Source organism: Tachypleus tridentatus, chromosome 8 (genome assembly GCF_004210375.1).
Source record: "Tachypleus tridentatus isolate NWPU-2018 chromosome 8, ASM421037v1, whole genome shotgun sequence".
NCBI lineage: Eukaryota > Metazoa > Arthropoda > Merostomata > Xiphosura > Limulidae > Tachypleus > Tachypleus tridentatus.
The window spans coordinates 119,453,924-119,476,874 of record NC_134832.1 but is presented as its reverse complement, the minus strand read 5'-3'; the positions used below and the strand labels follow the sequence as shown (position 1 = coordinate 119,476,874).

The following is a 22,951-nucleotide window of genomic DNA, read 5'->3' as shown; positions in this document are numbered from 1 at the left end:
TAGATTGAAACTTACCCAAAAATGTTCAATCAATAAGAATTTGTATCAACCTTGATTACTGCCAGACATCAGATGCTGAGAATTTTCAAGATTCTTGGTGAAAGCAGTTACAGGATTTCATTATTTCCTTTTCCACAGATGGTTCAAAATTAAAAATGCATATATTACTTTGGAAATTGACAGGACATAAACTGGATGTTAAAAATTATGTTAAACAGGCAGTTGCTGTCCATTCATCATGAATACTCTATCTAAACAATCTATTGAATCTTGTTACCAAATCGATCTTTCATTGTTTGGATTTTAGAATGCTTATGAAAAAAGATGTTTCCAGAGTAGTAAGTGACAACTAAGAAATACTGAACATAGATATCCTGTTTAAGGATAATAATATATGAAGTTATAATGCTACTTATAAACAGAAAATATTTGACTAGCTGTTTTTTCCATAATAAAAATAAAGCTTGGAAATCATTTATTACAATTTGACTGAACAACTTGGGATGACTTGTATGTTTGCAAAATAGTACAGACTTATCAATAGTGCTAGCAGAGATCTAGATAGAACCCTACACCCTTACAAGATCCTGGATTGCTGCTGTTTTAAGTAATAGTTTCCATACTATGGATCACTTAAGAGCAGTTGAGATAATTTGAAATGTGCAGGAGTTGTGTGTTTGAAAATTGTTACAACTTAAAATCTACCATCTAGTACAATTTGACATTTATATATATTTTTATGAACATAAGTATTGTTTTGGAAATATGTATTTGTTTTTAAATAATTTTTTTCAAAGGTTCTTGACTTTCCAACATTTCCCTTAGTTTTTGTATGGGTTTTGGTTTAAACTTTCCTGGGGTTTCACAACACGTGATTTGATCAATACTGATAAAACACACCCCTGAAAACAGCTAGAAAGAATGTTTAAATACAACTGAATAGAGCATGAACTAGACTATCATGTATTAACAGTGTGTGGGTATGTACATATATATAGACATCTGATAACTTGAGATAAAGTAGGTAGGCTTATACAGTTTAGAGAAAAATTGAATGGATAACAAAGAAAACTTTTAACAACTAAAGAAATTTACAATATTTGGAGAATGAGGTACAAGTAGTTTTTCTTGTTAATTTCTGGTGTTTTGTTTGAAATTTCACTGTATACTTTTTCAGTATAGTATATGCAGTTTGTCTACACACTCGCACACATTAAGTATTTGTATTATAACTTGATAAACCATGTGCATCTTCACAAAATTTGCTAGACTTTTCATAAAGGTTACAAGCTTTTGGTACACAAAAAATCAATTGTATAATGAAATATTTTTATCAAAGACTTGTTTGTGAAAATAGATCCTGTTTCATTAGTAGACTGGGTGCAAAGTGATTTCATGTAATGATTAAACACTATTCTTCATTCCAAATATGTTAAATATTATTTGCATAACCTCTGAAAACTTCTAAATATGTACAAATGTTTGTTTTCAGTAAGACTTTATATCTTATGCTATTTTCTATACTCTGATTATATGGGGTCTGTCACTTAACCAACCTCATAACCATCTTTAAAAAAATAAGAAAATATAATTTTTTTTCATGCTAGAATGACTACACATTTTTTTATAATATGAAAATACAAATGTTTTGTCTAAGTAGCTTAAGTCTCATAATATATGTGTACATATATATTTATTATTTTTTATTACATTGATCTTCCAGTCATGCTTAGCAACCATTACATAATTTGCATTGACAAGATGTACATGCACTCAGGTCACCTATCCAGTAAATAAAACTGACCATTTGTCTTCCCTGTCTTGGGTGTGTTTTAATGGATTAATATTTTACAGTCACATTCCAATTATTATACAGTATATATGTATATGGATTATTACTGTTTAGAAATAAATTATTATACTTATTCTTCTTAAAAACATAGAACAATAAACCAAGAAGTAAAGCTACGACCTTTGTACTCAGTGTTATACATAGCTTGCTAAGACTTCTAAAATTTCATACACAGAGGATATCAATTTTTATTTAGGTTTTATACAAAAATCATAAATAACTATACTGATACCACAGAATTCCACTATAATTTATTAAGCTTAGTAACTAAGATTTATTTAAATTTCAAAATGCCCCCTGCTAGTACAGCGGTATGTCTCCGGATTTACAACGCTAAAATCAGGGGTTTGATTTCCCTGGGCTGAGCAGATAGCCCTTTGTGGCTTTGCTATACGAAAAACACACACACAAATTTCAAAAAATATGAAACTGAGCAGATTAAAGACATTACCTACACCTCATTGAAATCTTGGACTGAAAGAATGTGGAAACTTTTTGAAAGATTAAAATGTTGAGGAAAACCATTAGGGGCATTCTAAGCTGTGGATTGGTTATTCACATGTCATATATTGAAGTAAGTGTATATAAGGGACCGTTTCAAAAAAAGGAAAGATGTGAACAGAGCCACTGTATTTGATTCAGTATATAAGCCATATCTCAGCAAAATTAAAAGATATGAGGTTCTTATTTTATATTCTATCTTGATATCATTAGTAATTTGAGCTTCTAATTTGTACTAAATTATAGACAGTATTTTGACATTGCAAGCATCCAATTTTAAAGAATGCTGCATTCAACCTACCATGTGACTCACTAAAATCTATATTTAGAGTGTTCTTTTGATATTTACTTTTAAATTAAGAAATTAACTCATATAATATTAAAGTTTGAATTATAATCTACAATTTTAATTCAAACTTACTGACATAAATTCATAATAGTTTAATAAATTTTAAATGCAATGACATGGTCTTTGACCCCCCTGACCTGTTACAAAAGGGTTAATTACTGAGTTCTAAATTTGTTGGTAAGACCAGTATTCATCAAGGTGACACATAGTTGTTGAAGGTAAAAATGTTTTTTGTGGACTTAGGTCTACAATTATCATATAAAAATAGCCTGTAGCAAAAAAATTAACAAATAAATAAACTAATTTGTTATTCTTAGATGAACTGAATTTGACCTTATTTTTACTAAATAATCTAAAGATTGTGATACAACAGAATGTTACAATAGCTTACAACAACATATGATAAAATCAAGGTATTTATGGTTATACATTAATCATTACAGCCTATACAGTTAACGAAACTAATACGAAATAAACATCAGAACCTAAACTAGTTGTTTATGCAGTGTACTGTTACTGAATTCCTGGATGTGCTTTGCAGTGCCAAGTAAACATTGATAATTCAGTAAAAGAATGTCAGTGTATCTACAAGAATGACTAATATCCAAAGTTGTTATAAAACAGTTTTTAAAATACCAAGCTTTGGAGAGCAAAAATTGAAGTTTCAATAAACGTAAGTCTGCAATATGTGCACCTGTTGATGATAAAAGAATGCAACTGTAGCAATTTTGAGGTTATTGAGTTTTATTTCACAAGCAAATAAGCATATAATAAATCAAAAAGCCACACAAATTATTTGTGCTAGGAAAGAAAAATAGCCGTACTGCACAATGTTTTCTGTTTTCATTATGATTATTTCTGACTTGTGTTTTTTTTTTTTTAATCATGGTAGTTTTGTGAATCAATAACTTTGCAATATGAGTTGATGATATGCTATTTCAGACAACCTAAAATTTTTTGGCTATACTAAATCTCAAATTTTCTTAAAATCCAACATGTTAATTGTTTGCTATTTTTATGATAAAATTTCTTTTAACAAAACCCAATTTTACATTAATGCCAAAAATATACTGTTTTTTAACTTTAGTCAGAAACAAAATTATTAAGGATTAGGTATCCACAGCCAAACAAGAAAGATAATTTTGTTGTAATGTATATATGTAACAATTTGTGTTAAAGAAAACATTACTTATACTTGTTGTTCTTGAGAAAAAAATATGTAACTGCTAATATCTTAAAACTTATAATGAGACATCTTATAAGTAAATGGTTAATGTTGAACTTCTTGTACTACAATCTATGAATACTTTTAACATAACATATCCACTTTAAATCTGGATAGTATTTACTTGGCAACAAGTTTGTTTCTTAACAAACAATAAAAAATCAGTTACATAAATCAAATTATCATATTTTATGGAAAGCCAAAGCTCTTGCCATCAGACGATCCATCATGGGTGAAGTACCTCTAAAAGCTTTTCGTTCATACAAAAGACTCCTGCAATAAAAGTATAATAAAATATATTTTATATCCATTCAGTTCATGCATAGTGTCACAGAATGAATTGTACCTGATGATTTTGACTCATATCCAAGAGTATTAAAGCTTGGAATGTTTTCAGTGTCTAACTATAAACATAGAATACATTGTCTACTTTTTAACTCAAGTTGATTAAAAAGAAGAATCAATACATCCTTAAAAGAAATGATTTAGTTGTAGATTTACTATACAGAGTAAATTAATTTTGATTTTTTTTTAAACTAACATTATACTTAGTAATTACTGTAAGCATTACCCAAAGTTCAGTTTCTTGAAATAGGGTAAAACAAACATAGTTGAACTGATTAATTTTGTATAAATATTTACGAAAATGTAGCACTTGTCTTTTAAATTACATTAATTTTTTTTCCATAAATACACTTCATTTTTCCCCCCTAATACAATTGTTTCAAGTATTTTCATAAATTTGAATAAAATAGAACAGGTATTTTATTTACTTCTGCTCTAGGTCTATTTTGGGAATAAAAATAATGTTCCAATGGTTTATTTTCTGAAGTGTTTCTTTATTATTCATTAAAAAGAAGAATAAAAAATCCAGTCAATTTAATTGAAACAAAATTGTTTTATCTGAGTACAAGTTAGCTTAACTAATGTTCACTGAAAATTCATCATCCAGTTGTACTATTTATATATTTAAGAATGTTTCAATTTTTGTCCAATAATAACATCTTGTAACCTGATTTTATACTATAAAGATCTTAATCACTTCAATAATTTGGAAGTAATCATACACATAACTGTTAACCTACTTTGGTTGTGACAATTTTTATGTTAAAGTGGGCTTATGCAGTATCTATATGGATAACTAGTGTTTCGTACTTAGATTAGTTACTAAGGTGAATATTTCCTTACACCAGGAATTACAATTATACATTTCTATCTGTATATGTAATTTTAATAGTAAAGCTCTGATCAAGGAATGTAGTTACCAACTGTTCCGAGTCATTCTCATATAGTATCACATGTACTTTTTTGTAGAACAGATTGCTGTTGTTACATAAAAGGCAGGCAGCAATCTGTTTCACTGACAGGTTGAATCAGTGGTTCCCAAACTTTGTGCTGCAACAAACTCACAGGAGCACCATGGAATGTTTCAAATTTTCAAGAGAACCACAACAATATTGATATCTGTTGGACACTGCAAGAACTACTAGTTCGAGGTAGTTCACAGTTTTAACATTAGATCAAGCTACATTCACTTTTATGACGTTCTCGAAAGTTTGAGATATGTTTTTGTTTACTTGTACTTTCAGCTATGCCAGTAACTTCTCGAACTTTCTCGTTTCTTAGATTTTGTATATAAATACCTGTTGACCCTCCAGGTCCATCAGTAATAAAAATAACTGACGGGTGTCATAATCAAGCGTCTGTGAGGTTTATAGAAGTTTGTGCCTAAAATGGAAAGATTTTCGAACATTAATAAGAAATGAAGAAAAGGATGGCAAACCACAGACCAGTGGAAAGTTGTAAAGAAATGGAAATACCAGAAATATGACAACAGTTATCTAGAATTTGGTTTTACTTCAGTAGATGTCAATCATGAAAAGTTTCTGCAGTATGTATTATGTCTAAAAGTTTTGATTCCAGAGTGCATGCTTTCAAATAAGCTAAAATGCCACTTAAAGACATAGGTCATCCTCCTAACATGGCTAGTAAATCCCATGATTATTTTACCATAAAGTTAAAAAAATTGAAAGAATAAAAAGATACATTTTTGAAACAAGCATCAATGCCAAGCAATGCTTTTCTAGCGTCCTTCAGGGTGGCATATAGAGACGTAAAATGTAAAAAACCACACACCATCACAGTAGAACTGATTTTACTGGCTGCAGTGGATATGGTAAACATTATGGTTGATGAATCTGCAGGAAGACTACTTTCAAAGGTGCCTTCATCCAACAATACTATCAGTCGTAGAATCCAATATATGGCCGAAGACCTCAATGATCAGCTAATTTAAAATATGGAAGGGAAGGAATTCAGGTTACAGCTAGATGAGGCAACGGAGTAACAAGGACAATAACTTGGTTCGTGGATGATCACCGAACTGTTGAAGAACCTTCTCTTTTGTAAAAGTATCACTGAAGGTACAAAGGCTCAACACTCATTTGTGATCCTTGACTTGACACTCATGTATGAAAACAATTTAGATTAGACTAGGTGAGCTGGCATCTGAACCAATGGTGGTCACTCTATGTCCAGCTGTTATGGAGGAATGCAAGCACTCATACGAAGTAAAACTCTTGATGCACTATGGACCAACTGCATTATCCACAGGAAAGCCCTTGCATCAAAGCACCTGTGTCCTCCACTAAACCTATTACTGAAAAGTGTGTTGAACGTGGTGAACTTTATAAAAACTCAGCCACAGAAGGCAAAGTTTTTTAAAAACTGTGTGAGGATATGGGATCTGAGCACACATCTTTGTTGTACCACTGTAGCTCACAACAGCTCTCCCGTGAGAATGTACTATCCCGTGTGTTCAAATTATAAGAGGAACTCTACTCTTATCTCAAAGAAGAACATGAACGTGCTAGAAACTTCTTGGATACTGTTGTGTTTTTTTTTTGTTGTTTTTTTTCCCCCCCTTCAAAATTAGCATACCTGTGCAATCTCTTCAAAAAACTGAATGAGTTGAATCTCCCTCTGCAGGAAAGCAACACATACATTCTGAAACTTGCAGAAAAGATTTCAACCTTCACAAAAAGTTTTTACTTTGGAGAAGAAAAATTAATGGTGGTGGTGGCAAAGACTGTTTCACCCTGTTAAAGCAGTTTGTTATATCTAATGAAGTTGATTTGACCCACAAATTAAAATCTGTTTTAAGGAGCACCTAACACAGCTCAATAACTGGTTTGAAAATTACTTTCCAGCAGATATGGAGAAGTTTGCATGGATCCAAGACCCATTCAAGGTTAAGGCCCCATCTGAATTTATCTCTACAGAAGAAAAAAAAAATCTTATTAAACTGTCTTGTGACAAGACTTTGAAAACAAAATTTGGCAGCATGGAACTGATTGAGTTTTGGATATCAGTAAAAGATGAATATCTGCTGCTAAGTGCTAAAGCTCAATGAATCCTAATTCCATTTGTGATGTCATATCTCTAGGAAGGTGGGTTTTCAGTGGTTGCTGTAATAAAAAACAAGTACTGCATGAAAATCAATATAAAACAGGAAATGATGGTGACAGTGTTCAATCTAATTCCAAGGTTTAAGAAACTGTGCAGTGGCCAATAGGCACTCACATCCCATTAGTAATTGTGATTATTTAAAAAAAGAAATATTGTTTTTACTTTCACTTTATGTGTATTATTCTTCCAAATGGCTACTAAGTTGTTAGGACATAAATATTTATTAAATATTAATTTGTCTGGATCTAACTACTTAATAAACAGAACTGTTAGGTTTTTCTTTTTACCTTCAGGCACCGTGAAATGAGAAAGTCTGGGATGTGCTAAGTTAGATGATATCTGAAAATACATCCTCTCTTGTTTTTCTATGGGAATTACCATTTTTGATATGGATGATACATGCATTATGTTATTTCAGTTTGTGACAAACCAAGAGAGAGAATGATCTGTAACAAGATCAATCACTATAATAAGACTGTCCAATGAACTTGTAGCTGTGATTATGTTTTCTACAAATAAAGATAAATTTTCATTTTGCTCTAGTATGTCATGTTTTTCTCAGTTAAGTTCAAAGGTAATTTACCATATAATACACTTCCTGACTGAATTTCCTGTTACCAGTGTAATTTACCTGAAAAGTTTGTTTAGGAATACAGCACTGATTTACATGAATAATATTTGAATGATAATAAAAACTTGGGTTAATGTTAGCTATTCCATACAGTGTAAACAAAAAACAACTGGCAGAGCACTTACTGAGCTAAACAATGATGATACCTCTTTGAAGACTTCAATGCAGCATGTATGAGAAGCAGATTAAACACATCCCGCTAGTAAAATATAAAAATATGCAAATATCACTACAAAAGTTGTTTTTTATTGGAATTCTGAAAGATTACCAATATGTCAAATAACTAAAGTGTAAATTTAATGAATATATTTCTACATTTTATTACAATAAGAAGTTAACTGTGAGTTGCCTTTTTAACACCTACTTGCACAATCCAAAAAAAATCATAGAACTTAAAGTTGTGCAAATGAAGAAATTACTACTTTAACTGTTATTTGTGGCTTAATTTAAAAAACATTACAGGCCCAAAGAAACAAAATACAGTTTTAAAAGTTCTTCATCACAAAATTTGAGTACTTTTAACACAAGCAAGTTTCAGACCCTGGATAAGAGAAGACAAGGAAATATCTTTTAATTGTTCAGTCACATCTGGTAGACTTGTGGACACTCCTTCAAAGGGATGAGTGTAAAACTTAGGAAAGTATTGTTCATTTGAGCTATTTTGGGAAGTGTAGATGAACTTGTGTATATTATATAGAATCCTTAGCAAAAGGGTTAAATTATGGAACTCATGAGCAACTTGCATGATGCCCATGTGAGTGCCTCATGAAAAGTTTATTTTATTTTTACTTTATTTTGCCTAATTCTACTTTATCTACCTAATCTCTCTCAATGTACCAATCCCAAACAGAATGTTGGTGACCACAGCCTTCCATAAATCTCTCCTTCTCTATGTATCATATACAGAAAGGGCATTGATGACCATGGTTTTCATATACTTCTTCTCCATAAAGCACAAAAAAGAATTTCCAATGTCATTATGTTCATCCATCTAACCCAGTGGTTCCCAACCAGAGGTGCGAGATAACATTTGTTTTGGCCACCTTCACCTTTATTCTTAAATAAATAATTAATATGAGGGGTGCGAGAACATATTAAAATTTTTTAGGGGTGCAGGGTATGAAAAAGGTTGGGAACCACTGATCTAACCCAACAAGTTTTAATATTATATTTTTTCTTAATTTTTTTGCAATAAAGAATTCAGTTGAAAAACAAATAATACTTACCTAGGTCTTCTTTGTTATTGTTGACCATCAATGAAACTTAACCCTTTTTTTTTATCATACTAATGGTACTATTACATTTAGTAATTTTTTATTTAATTAAGTAATGCACCTAAGGATACAGAATAACAACATAAAAAAACAATACCCTATACCTATCATAATGTTTCTGCCTTTCTAACTATGCAATAAATTCCATTAAAAATTCATGTAAGTGCATCAATGTGTTTCCCACAGAAATAGAGTGAACTGAAGGCAAAATAGACAATTCTCTGTACAGAAAACGATGGAATATAATCTATCAAATGAGGTACATTAAATGTTAGACAGAACTACCGGCAGTTTTTGAAGGAAAGGATATAACAAGTGGGCATGGCAAGTGGAATGCATTTTCTACTTTATGGCTCTGTAACAAAATACATTGAATGCATTTGCTCAGTAATAACAATATTATCATAAATAATTGAAGTTAAATTCTGTACTTCTTGGAGAGGTGGAAAGTAAATTAGAAATGAGGAAAACAGAAGGCAAGTTTCACTACTCTCATACTATGACAACATAAAGGAATTTTTTAAAAATATTTCCTAATAAAGTTAAAACTTGAAACATACATTGACATATGATTTATTAACAATATTTGTATACCAAATTTATTCATAAAACATGATAACAGAGTACTTTCATTAAACTTTGGATGTAACTCTTAAAAGTTGTGACATGCACACAATGACCTGTTCATAACTTCCTTGCAATTTTATGCATTCATTGAGACCACTATTTTATATTTAAGCATTATATTGTGGAATAATTTATGTCAGCAGCAACATAATATTTCCATCTTAGAACTATAAATTAAAAATCTCAAAAAAAAATATGAAAAACTATTGCTTTTATGGATTGTTTCCAATTGTACAGATATTGTTGTTAAGCTTTCCAAACATTTCCTGTAATTTATTAAAATGTCACACCAGGTTTTTAAAATCAATAAACTAAACTGCATTTAAGCAAATATTAATGTGTGAATTTAAATTAAGTCAAAAAAACAAACCAACCTGAGCATTACTTCCACCAATTTGAACAATCTCATATCGTACTGGGTAGAGGAGGGCAACTACATCTTCATATCTCTCTTCATCATATGCTAGAAGGGCTTGGATAATTTTACTTCCTACTTTAGCAGTAACTTCAGAATTGGTCCCCTTACTTTCACTGTAAAAATAAATTAACTTTCAAAGAACACTCAAACAAATTTTGTTTCAAATAAAACATTGTTAAAGAAGTAATTATTATGAAATACAATTTTAACATATATATTTAATTAATAATAAGTAATCAACAGATAAAAACTACTGGGTCAAAAGTAAATGAAAATTATAATTTTCCTATGCTGAAAATGTATTTCCAATAATAACTATTCTCATTCAGTTTTGCACTCTATATGCAAAATATGTTTTTGCACATTCCACAAGCCTTGAATTTCTCACATCTAAAATTGTCCAGTTCCAATGTATTTTGCATGCAAATCATCATGCAGCAACTCTACACCAATAAGAATGTGACTCCCTCTATTGAACACTATTGAACAATAAATTCAAATTTTGACAGAAAATGGAAGCACCAGTTTTCAGCAGGGAGGAATGGTGAAGGGTGTGTACCTGTTGGAAATAAATTTTAAGTATAGGAAAAGTATAACTTCTTATATGGTACATTATCTATACTCACATAAGTATCTAGAATACCACATTGAACAGATGGAAGAACTGATGTGAAAGAAAGAAAAAAGCATCCTTTGGAAATGTCCAAATGACACTCCCAAAGAGATCTTTGCAGTCAACGATCATATATGGGAGACCATTTGTCACAGAGTGGGATCCAAAAAGTAAAAAGAGATGGACATACCCCTGAAAATAAAAGATAACTTACCCAGTCACAGTCTCACAAAAGAGTGAAGGATGGAAGCAGGTGTATAACGATACTCTGACATGGAAGAAACAGCTACCCAAGGTAAAGAATGGCAAAAGAAGTATGTGAAAAAATAAGCATACCTCCAATGGGGATGATGAACTAGATGTCACAAACAAAAGAAGGAATTACTTGGAAATTGATAAAAAACAACAACTTAAAAACTTCATGTGCAGGTGTGCTCCACAGAAGGTAGTAATAAAATATATGGAGAATTGAAAGTTCACTCCTTGTGAGAAAATATGATGGAACTTAAAAGAAAAAGAGCAGCAGGGACAAAAATCTACAACATGATCCTCCAGGAGATACATGTGAAGTGAGGGGATTTAAAAAGGTCGACCCACTATATATCACAACATGAATGTTCCCTTGGAGAGTGACAACAGCCACCTACATCAAATAGGTAAAATGAAACATGATTAGACAAATCTGGACAAAATGAAAAGAATAAAGAAGAGCACACTGAACTGGATGAAGTGCCAGGTTGTGAAGGGAATAAGATTATTTGCCTAGAAAGCATAGTCTCGAAGCCTCCTCCAAATCAAACCACATTCCCACTGAATGGAAATGAGCATCAGGCAAGAGAAATAATCTAGATGAAGGAAAGGAAGCAGGAAACCTCACATCACAGGGGAAATGAAAATCTGTGAACACATATAGAAGAAGAGGAAAGGAAGAAAAATAAGACAAAAATCAATGGATGGTCCCAATAGAGGGGTGTGTAAAAATAACAACCACAAACAGACAAGAGTATGATGTATGGAACAAAAAAAATATATCAAATTGTAAAATCCAATGACTGCAGAAGGAATACATGAAGATATGAAATCTACTCCCATTTGTACGTAGCTAAGCAAAGTTATACACGCAATGAATAATGTAGGTAAAATCACCCCTCAAAAAAGTGGAAGTTGGATAAAATGCAGACCACCCAACAAGAGACATATGATACCAGACAAGTTCAAAAGACAAGGCACTAAACTAGGACCTAATCATGTGGTCAAATAACCTAAAATAGCATCCTAAAAATTGAAAGACAAGAATGTGTAACATGAGCATAGTCCAACATGCAAAAATAATAATAGTAAACCCAAATGTCATCAAACACTACATATGAAAACTGAGAATATCCAAGAAATGATTGAGGTGGGACCAATCAATCCATAACACCAAACAGAATCAAGTATATAAAACAAACAGAGAAATCTCATAGATAAGAGAGATAAAGAATAGAAAATTGCTGGGTATGTAAAAGAATATAGATCACAATATCTCAGAATGAAACAAAAACTAAATACAGCATGGCAGATACCCCACATGATGCTAAATGTACAGGAGGAGAAAAACGGACTGGTAGGAAAAAAATCTGACCGTAAGTCTCTATTAGCACTGGATTGGAAACACACAGTAGTATTTAACCAAATAAATTCCCCCCCAAAAAAGAAGTCACATGTGGAGGAAAAGAACAGAAGATGGCAATCTCCCTAATACAAAAGGGGGGAGGTATCCACAATAATCCCTAAATACAAGCAGAACACCCAAGAAAGGAAGTGTAAGGTAAACATTTCTCATAGGAGAGTAGTTAGTGTAAAATAAAACTGAAAAATTAGGTAGAGTAGAAAATACAAAGAGGTGACAGTGATCCAAAAACACAAAACCAAGAACAAAATCTGCTGATAGTAAATTAAGGCAAAAAGAATGAAAGCCTGTATATCACAAGGCTTGCAAGTATCCAATCTCAAAAGACACAAAAATATCATAAAGGAACAATGTCAGGAAAAGGCAATATACTGTGAAACGTGTCTTAAAAAAAAACAAAAAAACTTAGAGAGGCCAAGTAGATTTTGCAGTAGAAGCCTAGGATGCAATCTATGATTAGATGGATAGAAACTAAATATCTGAGTCAAATGAAATGGGTTCAACCATTGTAGGAGATGTCCACACAAATGAAATTAAGGGTAAAATGTATAGATTAACAGATACTTATTAAGCTTAATCTAACAAGATATTTAATGTAATTAGTGATAATTTAAGGAAATTGATTAGTGAATTGGAAATAACATTCAAATGTTATTTGAATGAAATGAAATTTCATTTAAATATAAAATTATTAGCCTAATATTAATAACCTTTCAAGTTGCTCTGAATGAATCTAATGAAATGAAATCAAATGAAATGGAAATTTCATTTAAATACAAATTTATTAGCCTAATATTAATAACCTTTCAAGTTGCTCTGGGGCCTATTAGGCCCCACTTTTCATAGGAGTGTTAATCAAAATAATTGCACTTCAACTAACCTTCAATTGAAAATTCATGGGGGTTTTCATCAACACGTTTTGTGAAATTTGGCTTAATATCTATGCTCAATGAGCATCTTAGCTCTGCCTCTAAATTTATGTCAGTAAGCCGAGATCTGTATATAGACTTGAGAAAATCTAGCATAGAAAATGTTGACTCACACACCCATGTGTATCCAAAAATGGAAAATAATTTTGAAATTGCTATCTTTAAATTTTGAGGACTTTCATTTATCAGAATAGTGAGCCACATCTATCTGTTAGAACATTTTTGTTTATCTTTTATGTGTTCTACACTTTGCAGGGTAAGCATCTCGTCTTCAAATCCACACTTATCCAAAGACAAAAAAGATGCAATTTCCTTACTGGAATTTCCTAAGTCAAATTGAAATGGATCATGCAACAATTCAAATATCAATTTCCAATTTTTAAATTCTGAGAAATTTCATTCAAATTTTTGAGATTGATTTTTGATCCAGTTAGAATAGAGATCATCTTTAGGATCAGAGAAATCATAGTCATTATTTTCTAGAAAACTATTCAACTTTGCAAAATGTGTCAAATCATTATTTTGTAATTGTTCTGCAAGGAGGTTTGACTTTAATTGAAATTCATGGATAGACTGTGATTGCTCGCTTATTATTTTACCTCTTCCCTGAAGCTTCGTATTCAAATTATTCAAGTGAGCCATCATGTCTCACAGAAAGTGCAAATCACACAGCCATGACAAAGTTTCAATTTGAGGGAAATTTTCAATTTTTAATTTTTCAACAAGATACTCTTTTATTTGAAGAAATAAGGAAGTAAACCATTCCAAGATTTTACCTCTACTTAACCATCTTACATTTGCAAAATTAATAAGATCATCAAAAGTACAGTCACTGCTTTTCTTCAAAGACTCAATAAACTGTCGATGGATGAGAGAGCTTCCACTTCTAATATAATTCATAATTTTTACAACAATGTCTATCAAATTTTTCAATTCATCACTTCTAGACACCTGAGCATATAAATTTTTCCTGATGCAAAATGCAATGAAGAGGTGGCAGTGTAGACTTCACATTATTTTTAATTAAATGCTGCTTCAAATGAGAAACAGATCCTAATTTTGTCTCAGTCATGGCAAGAGCACCATCTGTTGTGACAGAAACCTGTTTTTTTAAAAATCCAGATTGAATTTTTTTGACATTTCAAGAAACGTTTCAAAAAATGTTTTTCCACGTGTTCAATTTCATAATCCACAAAGGTCAAGCATTTCTTCCCTCACTTGAAGATCTGAAGTTACATATTAAACCCAAAATATCAACTGTACAGTGTCATTAACATCTGTTGAGTCATTTAGTGCTAACAAAAATACAAAGTCTTTTAGTTGTACAAGCAACTTATTTTCTATGTCTTTCGTTAACTCTAGCATTCTGTGGACAATTGTTCTTCAATTTAATTGCAAATTATTTACCTTTTGAAGAATATCATCTTTTATTTTTTAATCATAATTCTTCAACAGAGTTTCAATGACCACAATTAATATTTCTTTTACTAGTTTAGCATCAGAAAATGATTTATTTTTTGAGCTAGAATCCAAACTACTTTATAGCTGGCTAACATAACTAGTTCTATTGATGATAAAAATCTTTTTAGGCCTTCCTTTTGTTCATGAAGTTGTGCTTTCATATGGCTAATTTCATTCATACGAGTTTTGCTATCAACTGGAAATTTTACATTAAATCTGTTGTAAAAATTGTTAAAGTGCTGCTTAAGGTTGTGTACTTTATTATTCAAAAAAAAACTTTGTTACACAAAAGACACACTGGTTTATTATTTGCTTCAATCACTGCAAATTTCGACTTCCAACTTTCATTAAATTCTTGTTTCACGTTTTTCCAGTCACGCGCCATTCTCTTTTTGGCAGTAATGCCAGAATCAATTAAACTGTCTTTATTTTCTGTGTGTTCATCATCATCTGGATTCTTTCGTTTCCAAATTATCCACTTATCCATATTATGGGATTAAAAACAAAATATATTTAAACACTTGAAAGTTGCACAATAAAAATATGTTTGCAAGTTCATACAAAACAATGCACACTTAATAACAAACATCTAAACCAGACTGACATTAAAAATGGGCAGAGTCTGTGGCAGTGATGAAGTGCATCACATTAGCGATGACATAAAGCAGTGCAGTTGCTGATTACCAAATTTGTGATAAAAAATAAATGATGGAAAAAGTTGATTCTTAAACTCAAACTGGCCACAACTGTGCTATCCACTAGCCACATGTGGCCAGTGGCCATGGAGTTGCTCACCCCTGTCCTAGTAACAGTGGTATAGGAGAGAGGATACAACTAAGCCTAATTTCTAATCTGAATTGGACTATGAGTATCTACTAAACTAACAAAACTTGGTATTATGAAACTGAAATAACTACAAATAATCAAGGGTGCAAAAAGTACTAAAATATGTTACTCAACTTCAAGTGAAGGTGCTTTGTTAAAAAGGTATTCAAGCACAAGTAAAAGTATCCATCCTGAAATTTATTTACATTAGAGTAAAAAAGTATCTACTGAATAGATATTTCAGTAACAAAAGTAAAATGTCTATTCTTCTGCAGTTCTCTCAAATTCTACAAGTATGTTGCAGACAATAATGTCTAGAAATAAAACCCTGTATGGAAAAGATTTACAAAACTATATAAATTACCAGTAAATAGCAGAAATGTAAGATCTGTCAATCTTTTAGTTATCCAGAACACATTTGTTGTATATAACTTATTACTATGATATTCACAACTATACTTATGATTTCAGCCAACTGTGCATGAACTTATTACAATAGTAAAACCAATAATGAATATTCTACAGATCATTTTGTTTCAGTATAAACTATATTAGGGTTTAACAAATAAGAATATGAATTCAATCAACTATATTATGCACAAAATTTCTTATTCAATTTGAGAAGGAACTGGCTTTCAAAGTTTCCACAGTTAAGCCTTGCATGCAGAGGGCTAAAATTCTGCTCAGCACAACTGAAAAGACAGAGGCACTGAGTGGTGTTTTCAAAAGTATGGCTATATCAGGTAGGCTGAAGAAAGACTTGAAAACCTCCAAGCCATCAACAGATCATGCCAAGTATTCTTTTAGGTCCCTCTTCCCAAAGCTATGTGGTGGCTTCAGAGTTCTTGCACGTGTCTTGCATTTTGACTGCATGTCACAAATTTGAGTTTTAAGAATTGTAAGAAAATGTATAAAATGAAATGTAGTGGAGTAAAGTACAAGTAATTATCCTATAAAGTACTTAAGTTAGAGGCCCAACATACCATACATGTCCCTTAGTGGTGGGGGATTGTTGCGTGAAAGTTTGCATGCGAGAAGCACTGGAACCAATCAACTTCTGATATAGAATATTCAAGGCTTGTGGCATTCACAAAAAGGTTTTGCATACAGATGGCAGCACTGAATGAAAAGAGGTAATAATATTAAAAACCTGATAGCTTTCTGGTCAGTATTTCAGTATTCAATATATAAGCTATTATTGTTATAAGTTAAGAAAATATTTTTTATTTTTATAAAAGTAGTTATTTCAATTATTATTTTTAAACAAATAGAATTACATATTGTTTCTTTAGTACTTTTAGGAATCACAGGAATAAAATTTGTAGGGAATTTCTGCAGCCTTCTTCAGTTAAGAATATGTTTTATTCTCTATGATAAAAGCTTCAGCACAGAGACCAAAATATCACCACATTCAAGAAACAAGGGAGGTATCATAGAGTCAGTTGACTATATATGTAGGGATGACCAAAGTAATCAACAGGCATAATACAAATATGCATGTTAAAAATCAACTATATTCTTGTTTGCATTCTTTTTGTTATTGCCACCTCTACATAACTTTATATTTACAAAATGTTTTATTACCTTGTAGTCCCTTACAATTTACTTCCCCGGAATTCCATGTTTATTAAAATTAAAGATAAAATCACACAAACACGAAAAAAGATTTTTTTTCAACATGCAAGAATACATTTCTGAACATAAAAGTTTTTATCCATGCTTGTCTTTTACACCTCTACATAGAGACTTAAAATTTTGGAAAGGATTACTTTTTGAATAAAGTAAAATAGCTATTTTTTAAATAGAAACAAATACACTGTTATTTATATTATTTAAAATAAATTCCAGCTAATCACATTTCTTTAGGTACAAAGATGACATATTGTAAAACTTAGTTCTGCCATTGTGAGACTTCATTAGAAACCAAACAAATGAAACACCAAATGCAATAAGAAAATTCACATGCTCCAATTTCTTGAGCAAGTTAATTTGGTTCAAATCTTGTTGTTCAATATTTTTTTACTTGTATTAACTCGCAAGTCCAACAAATATTTTAGTGTGTAGAATATGCTATTAAATTTACTTTATGACAAATTACTAATAACTGAATTATGAAAAGTAGCTTATAAACTCTGACACTACCTGAGATATTCATTAAGTGAATTCATCATTAGTCTTGTAGCATTTTTTTCTTTGGCTCCAAGACATGACATAAAAATATGAGCATCATTGAAAGCTAAAATGTGGTCTTCCATGTGTGTATGACATATTTCAAAAACTTCTCGCCATCTGTCCTTTACCTGGGCTCCTAGAAGTTTTAATGAATTTACAGTGATGTTAATTTATATTGAAAAATACACATTGTACTTTATACTTTAACAATAATAAATAATATATTAATTAAAAGTTCAAAAAATTACTTCATTTCTTTTTTGTTAAATAATTGAACCTTATAAGACTACACTGTTTTTAAAAGTGCGTGCACGATGATTGTCTTTTACAAACTGCTTCTAACTAGGTCTCATTTAATATTAAATTCTCTTATTATCCAAAGATGACAGTGACTATAAATCACTATCTAAACACAACTCTTGGTTACAGACTTCTTGTTTTTCCAAAAATATGTTTAATGGTTTTATGACTAATTAATATGTTCAAGACACAAATGCACAACTTTGAGGTAGAGAGTATAAAACTGTTGTTCTTCTGTAGTAATTTGGTCTTCTACAAACTGTACTCACAAACTTACTCCTAATCCAAAGCAAATACCAGTAGTATTCTTTAAAAAAACTAAGAGACAGCCAATTATAATTCAAAAGAACAAGAAAAAATAAACAGATACATCTTGTTGTATAGTTAATATCACATATATACCTATAATAATCCAGTCACATATATAGCCAGTTTCAACATTATCATCTTGTTACAACAAATTCATAATTAACTTTATGAAGAGCAGATTTATAAAGTTTAAGCAGTTAACCCTTTCGCTACAAGTCGGGGCCAAAGGTCATGTCATTGCATTTCTTGACTTGCATTTAAAATTTTATTAAACTACTAGTTTATAAATATGTCAATAAGTTTGGAATCAAACTGTAGACAATAATTGAAACTTTAATATTATACATCAGTTAATTTCTTAATTTAAAAGTAAATATTAAAAGAACACATCTAAATATAGATTTTAGTGAGTTATGTGGTATGTTGAATGTGGCATTCTTTAAAATTAGATTTTTGTGATGTCAAAATACTATGTCTATAATTTAGTACAAATTAGAAACTCAAATTACAAATGATCCCCAGTTACAATATAAAATACAAACCTCATAGCTTTTAATTTTGCTGAGTTATGGCCTATGTACTGAATCAAATACAGTGGCTCTGTTCACGTCTTTCCATTTTTGTAAACAGTGCCTTATATACATTTACTTCAATATGACAGGTTAATAACCAATCAACAGCTTAGAATGTCCCCAGAGTGGTTTTCCAGTCATTCTAATGTGTGAAAATGCTACCACATTCTTTTGATCCAAGATTTTAAGGAGGTAGATTGTGTCTTTTGTCTGCCCTAAATTTCATAGTTTAAAAATTTAAATACATCTTAGTTACTAATCTTAATGAATTATAGTGAAATTCTATGGTATCAGTGTAGTTATTTATGATTTTTTTGGTTATCCAACTATACATATTCAACTTAAAGCAAATTTGGTTTGATATCTTCCATGTGTGAATTTTTAAAAGGCTTAGCATCCGATGTCCAGCAGCAACTGAGTACAAAGGTTGCAGTGAGAAGAAATAATTGTTTGCTTTACCTCTTGATTTATTGTTCTATATTTTAAGAAAAATAAGTTTAATAATTATTTCTAAACAGTAATAATCTATATATATATATATATATATATATATATATATATATATATATATATATATATATATATATATAATGTATAATAATTGGAATGTGACTATATATTACAAAATACTAGTCCATTATAACACAGCTAAGACAGGGAAGACTAAAGGTCAGATTTACATTACTGGATACATAACACAAGTACATGTGCACTACTTCAAAGCACATTATGTAATGTTAGCTTGGCATCACTGAAAAGTCAATATAATAAAAAAATAATAAATATATAGATTTATGAGACTTACTCTACTTAGACTAAACGTCTGTAACTGTTTTATAATATGTAATCATTCTAGCATTAAAAAAGCATAATTTGTATTTATTTCCTCACCTTTTTATGATTGTTATGAGGTTGGTTAAGTGACAGACACCATGTAGTTAAAGTATAGAAAATAACAAAATATAAAGTCTTACTGAAAACAAATATTTGAAATGTGTTTAGGAGGTTGCAGAGATTATGCAAATATTAACTGAAATTTTTTTTAATCATAACAAGAAATCACTTTACACTCAGACTAGTACTAAAACAGACTGTTTTCACAAACAAATCTTTGGTAAAAATATTTCATTAAAAAATTGTACTTTTTGTGTACAAAATACTTGTAATTTTTACTAAAAGTCTACCAAATTTTGTGAAAATATACATGGTGTATCAAAAGTTACAGTGCAAATACTTAACATGTGCAAATGTGTAAATCAACATGTGTATATTATACCAAGCCCATAGTGAAAGGGTTAATAATCTTTGTAATACATTTCATTATAATAAATATTTTTATATACCCTAACTAATGTAAGGCATTATTTTTTAAGTTACAACAGCAAGGTCAATACAATAGATAAGTATGACAAACTTTGTTTTACACAACGAGATAAAGTTATGATCAGTCAACAAATGTTTAAATAAAAATAGTCACTGAATGCTTGAATAGTTATATTAAAATCAATGTGATACTGGAATTAAATTTAAAAAGTTCAACAATTTGTTGTTACCTTCAAGTTCCAAGCGATACAGCAGAGATGTGGCATCGATGCCTAGTGATCTTCCAAAATGCATTCTTTTACCAACTTGTGCATCAAATATGTCTATTGCTGCCTCAAGCTCTCCCTTGCAAGAAATAAAGAGTATATTTTGTCAAAAAGCATTATTACAATTGTGAACTGTATGTTTCAAAAATGTTTTCACACATAGTCACAAGTTTTAATAATAAAGACAAAACAGGAATTCTAACTGCTAATCACTAAACAATTTTCCTTCTCCAAAGTAAAATGTGCACTAACAGACTAAAGAGATAGATCCAAAGCTGAGAAAAATAATGTTACTTTAAAACATTGTTGGACAGGCTGGAGATGCTTTCTTCTAGTTTAATGGCAGATGGCAAAGTATTCTTGAATGCTAGGTCATTTGTTGATGCTCAAAGGTGTTGTCATCACAAGAAACTTCAGCTCATAGTCATTAAAAAAAAGTCTAGTTCAATACATCTACGTCTCTGAGCAGGTGCTTTTTTTGCAACTTGTGCTTTGGCCTATCCATTGATAACCGTGACAAGAGGTTTACTTACATCATTACTTGTAGATGACCTATCTTGCAAATCTACCTCATCCCTGTCATTACTTTTGGCTCTGGAAGTAGATATAGGTCTAGGAGGTGGATGAAATCTAGCTGAGGCTCACTTTCATGGCCTCTTTGTACCACTAGATCCTGGTTGGGGTGATGCCCTCCTCTGTTCAGCTGATTGAGAAGCAATGGAACTGAGTCTTGATGACTGTTGTGAGTCTCTTTCTTCAAAAGACTCTTCCAAAGTCATATTCAAGATCAGTCACCATCATCACCACTGATTCCTTCATCCACATGACTGAACAGACTCATTGTCTTCTCAGCAGTAAAACCTTTTGGTCACTACTTTCTACTCACCATCTTTGTTTTACATTTGATGTAAACAAACTGTTAGAATTCACAAGAAAACACCAAAAAATTGGTCTCAAACACAACTTGTTGACTGGAAATTAGATGTTGACTGGAATTCTTTAGATGTGTTGCAAACATCTGCTCAGGTTTAAGAAGTTAAAATGTTATTTCCTACTACTGTTTGAAATAGGCCATAAGAACAAAATATGGAATTCATCTTAGTGATCCCTTGTGTTATATAAACCATAGAACTTAGATGTATAACTTGGCCAACATCCATCACTGATTGATTCCTGCAATCGAATTTATGAGTATTTACTCTGTCAGTTAAATCATACCTAGACAAACATCTTTTCAAAGTCATGTTAAATAGTTTCTAATATGTATGGCACGTATCGCCATTCATTTCGTCCACCCACATTTGTTTAGAAATATTATTCAACCATAATTCAAAAGTATTTTCTCAGACATACAAAAATAATACTATCTTGCAAGTATTATAAATGTAACATTCCATGCTTATGATGTACACAAAATATCTCTCATATTTTGCACCTAAATGCATCTGTATCATATAGATGTCTCATAAATTTGTAGTTAGCATATCATACAAGAACTTTAAAAAAAAAAAGGAAAATTAGCCTAAATCAGAAATTTATCACTATCTTTTCAATTAGAATATTTATAGATATTACACCTACTTTGTAATAAAACTAGCTTTAGTAACATGGCTCGGAAATTATACACTTATCAGCTATACCAGTAGAACTACCATAAACCATGCAGCACACTTAAAGAAATTCCTGTATTCTGGAAGCTCATGCAAATACATTGCACCAATATAACACTAAGCAAAGGGGCAGTCATTTGACCAGATAAGTCAAACCATTTGACACTGGGATAAAAGATTAGTTGGTTTGGTGTTTTATGGTGCAAAGCAACTAAGGTTATCTGCGCCAAACATTCGGTAAAAAGTTAAAGTAACATTATTAAAATTCATAAAAGGAAATTAAGGTAAAATAAAACAAAGTTTAATTTTTGAAGTAAAAACATAAATAGCATGAAATCCAATTTTACATTTAGTCTACAGCAATAAGAAAAAATACAGTAATACAAGTTGTAAAGGACTTTCTGTAGCATAACTACAATTATCATAACTCGCTAGGATAACTAATGGGTAAGTTCAAAAATCAGCATTAGTCACCTGAAGTTGGCCTTTCCAGCCCCAGTTTCGAGTTATTTGACATTATGGCCCTTTTCAGAAAGTAAAGTAATACAAGTTTT

The 22,951-nt window shown here is 30.9% G+C and overlaps 1 protein-coding gene across 3 annotated transcripts in view; it reads right to left on the bottom strand.

Moving 5' to 3' along the window:
* Window positions 1-3,428: 3,428 nt before the first annotated feature.
* The window catches only part of LOC143223337 (tetratricopeptide repeat protein 38-like), a 43,955-nt gene continuing 24,432 nt past the window's right edge, over window positions 3,429-22,951 (bottom strand). For 2 of the 3 annotated variants that reach the window (XM_076451209.1, XM_076451210.1), the window contains 5 exons: window positions 20,752-20,866; window positions 17,988-18,153; window positions 10,302-10,458; window positions 8,152-8,225; window positions 3,429-4,200 (listed from right to left, as the gene is read on the bottom strand). In XM_076451209.1, the coding sequence (XP_076307324.1) occupies window positions 4,110-4,200; window positions 8,152-8,225; window positions 10,302-10,458; window positions 17,988-18,153; window positions 20,752-20,866 (603 nt within the window). In that variant the 3' untranslated portion in view covers window positions 3,429-4,109. Of the gene's footprint in view, window positions 4,201-8,151; window positions 8,226-10,301; window positions 10,459-16,828; window positions 16,965-17,987; window positions 18,154-20,751; window positions 20,867-22,951 lie in introns of all 3 variants that reach the window. The other variant, XR_013012837.1, reaches the window with a different exon arrangement.